This window comes from Oncorhynchus masou, chromosome 27, assembly GCF_036934945.1.
Source record: "Oncorhynchus masou masou isolate Uvic2021 chromosome 27, UVic_Omas_1.1, whole genome shotgun sequence".
NCBI lineage: Eukaryota > Metazoa > Chordata > Actinopteri > Salmoniformes > Salmonidae > Oncorhynchus > Oncorhynchus masou.
The window spans coordinates 5,477,073-5,490,171 of NC_088238.1; the positions used below are offsets into that span (position 1 = coordinate 5,477,073).

Here is a 13,099-nt window from a genome sequence, read left to right on the forward strand (position 1 = left end):
GAGAGAGTTGGTTCCTGCAGGATGAGATACAGTACGATAGTGTTGGAGAGGAGCAGCATGAGGTACGATGGCTTAACGCACAGCTGTCTCCTTACAGGATTGACTCTTTTGTGTGTGTCACAGGCTTATAGCATCCATTTAAACCATACCACCCATATCAGGGTCTCTCTCTCTGTCTCTCTGTCTCTCTGTCTCTCTGTCTCTCTGTCTCTCTGTCTCTCTCTGTCTCTCTGTCTCTCTGTCTCTCTCTCTCTCTCTCTCTCTCTCTGTCTCTCTGTCTCTCTCTGTCTCTCTGTCTCTCTGTCTCTCTCTCTCTCTCTCTCTCTCTCTGTCTCTCTGTCTCTCTCTGTCTCTCTGTCTCTCTGTCTCTCTGTCTCTCTGTCTCTCTGTCTCTCTCTGTCTCTCTGTCTCTCTGTCTCTCTCTCTCTCTCTCTCTGTCTCTCTGTCTCTCTCTGTCTCTCTGTCTCTCTGTCTCTCTCTCTCTCTCTCTCTGTCTCTCTGTCTCTCTGTCTCTCTCTGTCTCTCTGTCTCTCTCTCTCTCTCTCTCTCTCTCTCTCTCTCTGTCTCTCTGTCTCTCTCTCTCTCTCTCTCTCTCTGTCTCTCTGTCTCTCTGTCTCTCTCTCTCTCTGCCAGTCTCTCTCTCTCTCTCTCTCTCTCTCTCTCTGTCTCTCTCTGTCTCTCTCTGTCTCTCTCTGTCTATCTATGTCTATCTCTGTCTATCTCTGTCTCTATCTCTGTCTCTCTCTCTCTGTCTCTATCTGTCTCTCTCTCTCTCTCTCTCTGTGTCTCTCTGTCTCTCTCTCTCTCTATCTGTCTCTCTCTCTCTCTGTCTCTCTCTCTGTCTATCTCTGTATCTCTCTGTCTCTATCTCTGTCTCTCTCTCTCTGTCTCTATCTATCTCTCTCTCTGTCTGTCCCTCTCTGTCTCTCTCTGTCTCTCTCTGTCTCTCTCTCTGTCTGTCTCTCTGTCTCTCTCTGTCTCTCTCTCTCTGTCTCTATCTGTCTCTCTCTTTGTCTGTCTCTCTGTCTCTCTCTGTCTGTCTCTCTGTCTCTCTCTGTCTCTCTCTCTGTCTCTCTCTGTCTCTCTCTGTCTCTCTCTCTCTGTCTCTATCTGTCTCTCTCTCTGTCTGTCTCTCTGTCTCTCTCTGTCTGTCTCTCTGTCTCTCTCTGTCTCTCTCTCTGTCTCTCTCTGTCTCTCTCTCTCTGTCTCTATCTGTCTCTCTCTCTGTCTCTCTCTGTCTATCTCTCTGTCTCTCCTCTGAAAGTATTTATTTAAAACCAGAGATGTATGAACCAGTCTATAATGTATAGAGATGTATGCTGTATAGAGATGTATAGTGTATAGATGTATATAGTGAAACTTGATATATGTTATTATTGATTATGATATTGTTGCATGGATCTGGAACCATCAACACCACAAACTGTAGTACAGGGTGGTACAGGGTAGTACAGGGTGGTACAGGGTAGTACAGGTTGGAACAGGGTGGTACAGGTTAGTACAGGGTGGTACAGGTTAGTACAGGGTGGTACAGGTTGGTACAGGGTGGTACAGGGTGGTACAGGTTGGTACAGGGTGGTACAGGGTGGTACAGGTTGGTACAGGGTGGTACAGGGTGGTACAGGTTGGTACAGGGTGGTACTGGTTGGTACAGGGTGATACAGCATTGTACCACCCTGTACCACCCTGTACTAACCTGTACCACCCTGTACCACCCTGTACCACCCTGTACTAACCTGTACCACCCTGTACCAACCTGTACCAACCTGTACCACCCTGTACCACCCTGTACCACCCTGTACCACCCTGTACCAACCTGTACCACCCTGTACCACCCTGTACCACCCTGTACCACCTGTACCACCCTGTACCACCCTATACCAACCTGTACCACCCTGTACCAACCTGTACCAACCCAATGATGTATCACCTCTCTATGGCCCAATGATGTGTCACATCTCTATGGCCCAATGATGTATCACCTCTCTATGACCCAATGATGTGTCACATCTCTATGACCCAAACACAAATTATTTACCTTCATTTGATTTATCACCTAAAATACTAAAATATTGTCTTGCAAAGTCTCTGATCTGAGAATCACACACACACACTCACACACTCACTTCTATGTTACCACAGCGACAGCAAACCTGATCAATGATTGGTCCCTCAACATAGATTCTACTTCCTCCTTCCTGTCCCTCTAGGTCACATGATCACATGTTTTGCTATGATGCTAACTGAACAACAGAACACATACCGGTAATTAGTAAGTGAGCAATATTACAAACAAAGCAAACAAACATGGATTAATGTAGCAAATAACAAGGATTTCATGTGGAAAAGTACTTTATCGTTCTGTACTATAGACTCTTCATATTCCCACTTTACTTATAATGTGTGTCCCAAATGGCCCCATAGGGCTCTAGCTAAAAGTAGTGCACTGCATTGGGAATAGGGTGCATCCCATTTCATCCCATACATCCCATTACATCCCATACATCCTATACATCCTATACATCCCATTACATCCCATTACATCCCATTACATCCCATTTCATCCCATTTCATCCCATACATCCCATTACATCCCATTTCATCCCATACATCCCATTACATCTCATACATCCCATTTCATCCCATACATCCCATTTCATCCCATTTCATCCCATTACATCCCATTACATCTCATACATCCCATTACATCTCATACATCCCATTTCATCCCATACATCCCATTACATCCCATTACATCCCATTACATCCCATTACATCCCATTACATCCCATGCATCCCATGCATCCCATTTCATCCCATTACATCCCATACATCCCATTTCATCTCATACATCCCATTTCATCCCATACATCCCATTTCATCCCATACATCCCATTTCATCCCATTACATCCCATACATCCCATTTCATCCCATTACATCCCATTTCATCCCATACATCCCATTTCATCCCATACATCCCATTACATCCCATTTCATCCCATTACATCCCATACATCCCATTTCATCCCATACATCCCATTTCATCCCATTACATCCCATACATCCCATTACATCCCATTTCATCCCATACATCCCATTTCATCCCATTACATCCCATACATCCCATTACATCCCATTTCATCCCATACATCCCATTTCATCCCATTTCATCCCATACATCCCATTTCATCCCATACATCCCATTTCATCCCATTACATCCCATACATCCCATTACATCCCATTACATCCCATACATCCCATTACATCCCTTACATCCCATTTCATCCCATACATCCCATACATCACATTACATCCCATTTCATCTTATTACATCCCATTTCATCCCATACATCCCATTACATCCCATTTCATCCCATACATCCCATACATCCCATTTCATCCCATACATCCCATTACATCACATTACATCCCATTACATCCCATTACATCCCTTACATCCCATTTCATCCCATACATCCCATACATCACATTACATCCCATTTCATCTTATTACATCCCATTTCATCCCATACATCCCATTACATCCCATTTCATCCCATACATCCCATACATCCCATTTCATCCCATACATCCCATTACATCACATTACATCCTATTACATCCCATTACATCCCATTACATCCCATTACATCCCATTTGATCTGTCTCTAGTTCTCTTTCATCGGCATCAGCCTGTTTATCTACCATCACATTAAGATGTGTTATCAGGACACGCCTCCCAAGCTACTATGGAATCCTGGGTAGTGATCCAGGGTCTCATTCCCCTTCACAGAGAACTGTGGTACTGTACTGTACGTGGGTTATTACCCATGTAACAACAACACAACTGGATTCAGTCAGTAGCTACCTATTTTATTACCAACATCGCTGGCAAGACGGTATACCTGTTGGGTTTTTGTCGGAGCAAATCTAACCAGCTCTAAAACGTTACAGGATACCAGGTTATCACCCAAACAAAACCAACCACACCAAATGAAAAACTGATACGGGATCAAATGAATGTTTATCAAAAACCAGGAGTTGGGTCACTGCATGTAATAGAGGCTATATTAAATCACCTAAACCAGAGAGCACTATAGAATACTATACGCTTTGTTTGTCCAGCCAATTCAGGGCTGGGGGAAGATCCTGCTAGTTAGTAGGAGAGGTTGATGTCCCATCCATAGAGATTACACAGACAGGGAAGAGAGGAAAAGTCCCCACAACGGTTGTGTACTCTTACAGCAGGTGGGCACACAGAGATGGAGGGATGAAACAGAGGGAGGGATGAAACAGAGGGAGGGATGAAAGACAATAGCAGCATCTTTTAATCCCTTGTTTTTTAATATCCCTCTGAGCGTCTGGCCATCCCTCCATCTCAGAGAACAACAGGAGGGAGAGGACAGAGAGAATCAGGCCATCCCTCCATCTCAGAGAACAACAGGAGGGAGACGACAGAGAGAATCAAGCCATCCCTCCATCTCAGAGAACAACAGGAGGGAGAGGACAGAGAGAATCAGGCCATCCCTCCATCTCAGAGAACAACAGGAGGGAGACGACAGAGAGAATCAAGCCATCCCTCCATCTCAGAGAACAACAGGAGGGAGAGGACAGAGAGAATCAGGCCATCCCTCCATCTCAGAGAACAACAGGAGGGAGACGACAGAGAGAATCAAGCCATCCCTCCATCTCAGAGAACAACAGGAGGGAGAGGACAGAGAGAATCAAGCCATCCCTCCATCTCAGAGAACAACAGGAGGGAGAGGACAGAGAGAATCAAGCCATCCCTCCATCTCAGAGAACAACAGGAGGGAGAGGACAGAGAGAATCAAGCCATCCCTCCATCTCAGAGAACAACAGGAGGGAGAGGACAGAGAGAATCAAGCCATCCCTCCATCTCAGAGAACAACAGGAGGGAGAGGACAGAGAGAATCAAGCCATCCCTCCATCTCAGAGAACAACAGGAGGGAGAGGACAGAGAGAATCAAGCCATCCCTCCATCTCAGAGAACAACAGGAGGGAGACGACAGAGAGAATCAGGCCATCCCTCCATCTCAGAGAACAACAGGAGGGAGAGGACAGAGAGAATCAAGCCATCCCTCCATCTCAGAGAACAACAGGAGGGAGAGAGGACAGAGAGAATCAAGCCATCCCTCCATCTCAGAGAACAACAGGAGGGAGAGGACAGAGAGAATCAAGCCATCCCTCCATCTCAGAGAACAACAGGAGGGAGAGGACAGAGAGAATCAAGCCATCCCTCCATCTCAGAGAACAACAGGAGGGAGACGACAGAGAGAATCAAGCCATCCCTCCATCTCAGAGAACAACAGGAGGGAGAGGACAGAGAGAATCAAGCCATCCCTCCATCTCAGAGAACAACAGGAGGGAGAGGACAGAGAGAATCAAGCCATCCCTCCATCTCAGAGAACAACAGGAGGGAGAGGACAGAGAGAATCAAGCCATCCCTCCATCTCAGAGAACAACAGGAGGGAGAGGACAGAGAGAATCAAGCCATCCCTCCATCTCAGAGAACAACAGGAGGGAGAGGACAGAGAGAATCAAGCCATCCCTCCATCTCAGAGAACAACAGGAGGGAGACGACAGAGAGAATCAAGCCATCCCTCCACCATGTCCTGCCAAACCAGACCATGTCAAATCAGACCAGTCCAGACCAAGCCAAACCAGACCCAGTTCTTGTTTCTGCAGGGCTGTGGGGTTTGTGGGCTGAGGGACAGAGAAGGGTCATTGAGGGTTCAGAGTTGGTTGATCACCCTATCAGGCAGTTGTCTAGTGGTCTGACTCGTACATCTCCATCTCATCTCACAATGAGAACAGGGTTCAGAATGGAGGAACCCATTGTGATTGTCGTTTGGTGGAGAGAGAGAAGACAGTAGCAGGAGCTGGTTGGTTTCAGAGGGAGAGGAGGAGGAGGAGGGAGAGGAGTAATAGAGCCCTTTCAACCTTGACCCCTGACCCCTCTATGCCACAGAGGAGATCTGCTTGTCCTCGGGGTCTGCGTCACCCTCCCCGTCTCCCATCAGCGGCTGCCTCTTCTTCAGCTCTCGTTGATACTTGGCCATGAGCGAGGCATAGATACATCCGTAGGCCGCCGCCCCCACCATCATGATACACACGATGCCACACACCACCCCGGCTATCACCACCGTCCCGATGGCCCTCCGCACGCTCACCGGCTGGTAGCGCCGCCGCACACAGTCCGGGACGGACACCAGGTCGCCCGCAGGGGGGTCTTCAGATTGGGATGTGGGGGCTCCGCCGGTGCCTCCGGAGCCGGTAGTTCGGCCGCAGGGGGGGGAGGAGCCTTCTTTTCCTCCACTCTGCGTCCCCCCTCCTCCCCTGTTCTCGTCATCCAGGTGGAGGCAGTAGTTGAACATCTCCACTGGAACACCACGGATGTCCCGCCCTCGCAGGTCCTTAGGGAGGGTACACTCTACCCCATCTACCTTACCTCCTGGAGGGAGGGGAGGAGGGGGAGGGATAGGACAGAGAGGGGGGGAGAGGGGAGGAGGGGGGAGGGATAGGACAGAGAGGGGGAGAGGGGAGCAGGGGGGGGATAGGACAGAGAGGGGGAGGAGAGGGGGAGGGATAGGACAGAGAGGGGGGGGGATAGGACAGAGAGGGGGAGGAGAGGGGGGAGGGATAGGACAGAGAGGGGGGAGAGGGGAGCAGGGGGGAGGGATAGGACAGAGAGGGGGAGGAGAGGGGGGAGGGATAGGACAGAGAGGGGGAGAGGGGAGCAGGGGGAGGGATAGGACAGAGAGGGGGGGAGGGGGAGCAGGGGGAGGGATAGGACAGAGAGGGGGAGAGGGGAGCAGGGGGGGGAGGGATAGGACAGAGAGGGGGAGGAGAGGGGAGCAGGGGGGAGGGATAGGACAGAGAGGGGGAGGGAGGGGGGGAGAGAGGGGGAGAGAGGGAGGGGAGCACGGGGGAGGGATAGGAGAGAGAGAGAGAGAGAGAGAGAGAGAGAGAGAGAGAGATAAATAAAATGTTATTCAGAGTAAAAGCATCAGATGGTATTTAGAGAGATAGACAGTGTGACAGAGAGAAACATTGAGACAGAATTACAGAGAGAGTGAGAGAGAGAGAATTACGACCACACATCAGTCATCATCCTCCTGGTAAGTAAACAAGTCTGCAGTTTCATCAGAATGAATACAAATGAACAGCAACTGGCAGCCATTGTGGAGCCATTGGGGGTGTATGGTGGAACCAAGGGAAGGTCACAGCTAGCATGCAACAATTCCACTCCACTCTACAGTGACTGCTCTCTGTCTGACTGACACTCAGGGTCTGCTGGCTGTATAGCTGTCTGACAGGATTGGTGAAGCCCTCTAATATGTCAGTCTTTCCATGTTGAATCGGAGAAGGATGGATAATTGATGAGATGAGATCATAGCTACAGCAAGTGTCTGGACCAGGGTGTGGACGTGCCTCAGGGGAAGATCTAGCTATGTGTGTGAGGGGGTGTGTGTGTCAGTCAACATAAGGATTAGGTGACTCATTTGTTGTCCCTATGGGAGGGAGGGAGGGAGGGAGAAAGAGAGAGAGGGAGAAAGAGAGAGAGGGAGAAAGAGAGAGAGGGAGAAAGAGAGAGAGGGAGAAAGAGAGAGAGGGAGGAAGAGAGAGAGAGAGAAAGAGGGAGAAAGAGAAAGAGGGAGGGAGAGAGAGAGGGAGGGAGGGAGAGAGAGAGGGAGGGAGAGAGAGAGAGAGAAAGAGGGAGGGAGAGAAAGAGGGAGGGAGAGAGAGAGGGAGGGAGAGAGAGAGAGAGAAAGAGGGAGAAAGAGAAAGAGGGAGGGAGAGAGAGAGAGAGAAAGAGAGAGAGAGAGAGAGGGAGGATGTGTGATATCCTGCCGCGTTTGTCTCAACATGTGTCAGGGATGAACGTCTTGCAACGGCACCATTTTATTTACAAACAAACACACCCACTCATACTGTGGTTGACACAGGGTCCCCAGCTGCTCCTTCCACAGGAAGGGGATTCACAGGCACTCCAGGAATAGAGGGGATTCAGTGGGGAGAAGAGCCCCAGTCTGAGGCCTGTCTCTGGGTAGATGCTCTCCCTCTCCTCCCTCTCCTCCCTCTCCTCTCCTGGATGTGATGTGTGGGGGCAGATGGGTCGGAGCTGGGTATCAGGAACATGGGTGAAAACATGGACCTGCCTGCTCTCTCACTTCATCACCTCACACACACACACCTGCCTGCTCTCTCACTTCGTCACCTCACACACACACACACACACGCACGTATGGACCTGCCTGCTCTCTCACTTCATCACCTCACACACACACACCTGCCTGCTCTCTCACTTCGTCACCTCACACACACACACGCACACACGTATGGACCTGCCTGCTCTGTCACTTCGTCACCTCACACGCACGCACACACGCACACACGTATGGACCTGCCTGCTCTCTCACTTCGTCACCTCACACGCACACACCTGCCTGCTCTCTCACTTCGTCACCTCACACGCACACACGCACGCACGGACGGACCTGCCTGCTCTCTCACTTCGTCACCTCACACGCACACACATGCACGCATGCCCGCACATATGGACCTGCCAGCGCTCTCTCTCCGTCACTTTAAATGGCCTCATAAATACTAAAGAGGGATGGCCCGGTCCATCTGACAGTTTACTACTGGACGTGTCAGCTTTATTTTTCAACCATTTAGTTTATCTGGTTGCCGATTTATGGAATTCCCTTGTAAGAGTGTGGAGTAAATTGTCTCCCCGGGCGAGAAGCCGAGAAGTCTCAGAGCTGGTAGGTTCTCGCTGTCCGAGACGGGGATGTAACGATCGGTCAGGACATGGTTCTATTCTACAGAGAAAGGGCATTAGGAAATCATGAGGACTAAAAGCTATGGCTGGTTGTTAGGACGGTTCCTGTCTGTTAGGACGGTACCTCTCTGTTAGGACGGTACCTCTCTGTTAGGACAGTACCTCTCTGTTAGGACAGTACCTCTCTGTTAGGACGGTACCTCTCTGTTAGGACGGTACCTCTCTGTTAGGACGGTACCTCTCTGTTAGGACAGTACCTCTCTGTTAGGACAGTACCTCTCTGTTAGGACAGTACCTCTCTGTTAGGACAGTACCTCTCTGTTAGGACTGTTCCTGTCTGTTAGGACGGTACCTCTCTGTTAGGACAGTACCTCTCTGTTAGGACGGTACCTCTCTGTTAGGACAGTACCTCTCTGTTAGGACTGTTCCTGTCTGTTAGGACGGTACCTCTCTGTTAGGACAGTACCTCTCTGTTAGGACTGTTCCTGTCTGTTAGGACGGTACCTCTCTGTTAGGACGGTACCTCTCTGTTAGGACGGTACCTCTCTGTTAGGACAGTACCTCTCTGTTAGGACTGTTCCTGTCTGTTAGGACGGTACCTCTCTGTTAGGACAGTACCTCTCTGTTAGGACAGTACCTCTCTGATAGGACGCTACCTCTCTGTTAGGACGGTACCTCTCTGTTAGGACAGTACCTCTCTGTTAGGACAGTACCTCTCTGATAGGACGGTACCTCTCTGATAGGACGCTACCTCTCTGTTAGGACGGTACCTCTCTGATAGGACGCTACCTCTCTGTTAGGACGGTACCTCTCTGATAGGACAGTACCTCTCTGTTAGGACGGTACCTCTCTGTTAGGACGGTACCTCTCTGTTAGGACAGTACCTCTCTGTTAGGACAGTACCTCTCTGTTAGGACGGTACCTCTCTGTTAGGACAGTACCTCTCTGTTAGGACAGTACCTCTCTGTTAGGACGGTACCTCTCTGTTAGGACAGTACCTCTCTGTTAGGACGGTACCTCTCTGTTAGGACGGTACCTCTCTGTTAGGACGGTACCTCTCTGTTAGGACGGTACCTCTCTGTTAGGACTGTACCTCTCTGTTAGGACAGTACCTCTCTGTTAGGACAGTACCTCTCTGTTAGGACGGTACCTCTCTGTTAGGACGGTACCTCTCTGTTAGGACGGTACCTCTCTGTTAGGACAGTACCTCTCTGTTAGGACAGTACCTCTCTGTTAGGACAGTACCTCTCTGTTAGGACTGTTCCTGTCTGTTAGGACGGTACCTCTCTGTTAGGACAGTACCTCTCTGATAGGACTGTTCCTGTCTGTTAGGACAGTACCTCTCTGTTAGGACAGTACCTCTCTGTTAGGACTGTTCCTGTCTGTTAGGACGGTACCTCTCTGTTAGGACAGTACCTCTCTGTTAGGACTGTTCCTGTCTGTTAGGACGGTACCTCTCTGTTAGGACAGTACCTCTCTGTTAGGACAGTACCTCTCTGATAGGACGCTACCTCTCTGTTAGGACGGTACCTCTCTGTTAGGACAGTACCTCTCTGTTAGGACAGTACCTCTCTGATAGGACGCTACCTCTCTGTTAGGACGGTACCTCTCTGATAGGACGCTACCTCTCTGTTAGGACGGTACCTCTCTGATAGGACGCTACCTCTCTGTTAGGACGGTACCTCTCTGATAGGACAGTACCTCTCTGTTAGGACGGTACCTCTCTGTTAGGACGGTACCTCTCTGTTAGGACAGTACCTCTCTGTTAGGACAGTACCTCTCTGTTAGGACGGTACCTCTCTGTTAGGACAGTACCTCTCTGTTAGGACAGTACCTCTCTGTTAGGACAGTACCTCTCTGTTAGGACAGTACCTCTCTGTTAGGACGGTACCTCTCTGTTAGGACGGTACCTCTCTGTTAGGACGGTACCTCTCTGTTAGGACGGTACCTCTCTGTTAGGACTGTACCTCTCTGTTAGGACAGTACCTCTCTGTTAGGACAGTACCTCTCTGTTAGGACAGTACCTCTCTGTTAGGACAGTACCTCTCTGTTAGGACAGTACCTCTCTGTTAGGACTGTTTCTCTCTGTTAGGACTGTTTCTCTCTGTTAGGACGGTACCTCTCTGTTAGGACAGTACCTCTCTGTTAGGACTGTTCCTGTCTGTTAGGACAGTACCTCTCTGTTAGGACAGTACCTCTCTGTTAGGACGATCACTAATTTTAAATTAGATTCAACTTTGTCATTAAACAAGTACAAGTACAACGAAATGCACCTAGCATCTGACCAGAAGTGCAAATAAAAGAGTACAAAAAATGTGAAACAAGTAGATACAATGTGTGTTATTAAGTGAGGTGTATAAATGTGCAATGAAGGCAAACGGCAAGTACAAGGAGGCATGCCCGAGGTAGACATGTACATGTAACTCCAAGAGAGGAGTTTCCCTGACATTGCCATAGGCCTGTAAAATCTGTGACTCTCGTCTTAATCTACCCCACCAAACCAACTCCCAACTGGGGTAGAGTATATATAAATACGCAGGTGGGTTCCCAAAGGACTGCTTAGCAGTAAGTAGTTAGAGAGTAGAAGAGTAGACTTGAGTACAGACCGTATCATTTTCAGAAAGTAATTCTAAACATACAGGAAACCCATCCACCCTCTCACCCTCCCTCCCTCCCAGACCCTGACCCAAAACCAACCCTTCAGCCGCTCACCCTCCCTCCCTCCGTCCTTCCCAGACCCTGACCCAAAACCAACCCATCCACCCTCTCACCCTCCGTCCTTCCCAGACCCTGACCCAAAACCAACCCTTCAGCCGCTCACCCTCCCTCCCTCCCTCTGTCCTTCCCAAACCCTGACCCAAAACCAACCAACCCTCCGTCCTTCCCAAACCCTGACCCAAAACCAACCCTTCAGCCGCTCACCCTCCCTCCCTCCGTCGTTCCCAAACCTTGACCCAAAACCAACCCTTCAGCCGCTCACCCTCCCTCCCTCCCTCTGTCCTTCACAAACCCTGACCCAAAACCAACCCTTCAGCCGCTCACCCTCCCTCCCACCCACCCTCCGTCCTTCCCAAACCCTGACCCAAAACCAACCAACCCTCCGTCCTTCCCTGACCCAAAACCAAGCCTTCAGCCGCTCACCCTCCCTCCCTCCGTCCTTCCCAAACCTTGACCCAAAACCAACCCTTCAGCCGCTCACCCTCCCTCCCTCCATCCTTCCCAAACCTTGACCCAAAACCAACCCTTCAGCTGCTCACCCTCCCTCCCTCCCTCCCTCCGTCCTTCCCAAACCCTGACCCAAAACCAACCCTTCAGCCGCTCACCCTCACTCCCTCCGTCCTTCCCAAACCCTGACCCAAAACCAACCCTTCGTCCTTCCCAAACCCTGACCCAAAACCAACCCTTCGTCCTTCCCAAACCCTGACCCAAAACCAACCCTTTGTCCTTCCCAAACCCTGACCCAAAACCAAGCCTTCAGTCGCTCACCTCTGTACAGCAGCCACTCCATCCAGTGCTTGAAGTCCCTCAGGTTGCAGTCACACTCCCAGGGGTTAGCCCCGAGCTGAAGAGACTGGAGGTTAGCCAGGGGCTCAAAGGCTGCTCTCTCCAGGGCATGGAGCCTGTTCCCGGCCACAGAGAGCCACGTCAGCCCCTGTAGCTCATCCAGCAGACCCAGGGGGATATCAGACAGCCCGTTGAGGGAGACATCTAGCTTCCTCAGCCCCACCAGCCCCTGGAAGAGATCCCTATCCAAGGCCCTAAGACTGTTGTTGTGGAGGGTCAGATCTGATAGATTCCCCAGGTCCTTGAAGAGCGCTGGGGGAAGATTATCCAGGTAGTTGTTGGAGAGATCCAGTCGCTCCAGGGAGGTGAGGTTAGTGAAGGACCCTGGACCCAGTGAGGAGAGGTGGTTGTTGGAGAGATCCAGTCGCTCCAGGGAGGTGAGGTGAGCGAAGGACCCTGGACCCAGGGAGGAGAGGTGGTTGTTGGAGAGATCCAGTCGCTCCAGGGAGGTGAGGTTAGCGAAGGACCCTGGACCCAGGGAGGAGAGGTGGTTGTTGGGCAGCAGGAGGGTGTGGGCGGTGACGGGGAGATGGGTGAGGGCGGGCATGGACAGCAGGCCGCGCCCGCTGCAGTCTACGTCGGTGGCGTTGCAGAAGCAGGTCGGAGGACAGGCGGTGGTTAGATCCACCAGGGAAGACAGGACACACAGGAGACACAGCAGAACTGGAGACAGACGGAGAGAGAAAGGGTCAGAGGTCAATAAGGCAGAAACCAATCTCCCTGTGAA

General features: G+C 50.6%; 2 protein-coding genes across 3 annotated transcripts in view; one reads left to right on the forward strand and one right to left on the reverse strand.

Annotated features, from left to right (window-relative positions):
• Nucleotides 1-13,099, forward strand: part of cacna2d4a (calcium channel, voltage-dependent, alpha 2/delta subunit 4a) — a 241,211-nt gene that overhangs the window by 90,586 nt on the left and 137,526 nt on the right. The gene's annotated exons all lie outside the window — the stretch shown is intronic.
• LOC135515580 (leucine-rich repeat and transmembrane domain-containing protein 2-like) overlaps nucleotides 5,497-13,099 on the reverse strand; it is a 241,374-nt gene continuing 233,771 nt past the window's right edge. For both annotated transcript variants that reach the window (XM_064939204.1, XM_064939203.1), the window contains exons 3-4: nucleotides 12,295-13,035; nucleotides 5,497-6,474 (exon numbers count right to left, since the gene is read on the reverse strand). In XM_064939204.1, coding sequence (XP_064795276.1) covers nucleotides 5,981-6,474; nucleotides 12,295-13,035 — 1,235 coding nt within the window. In that variant the 3' untranslated portion in view covers nucleotides 5,497-5,980. The remainder of the gene's footprint in view (nucleotides 6,475-12,294; nucleotides 13,036-13,099) is intronic.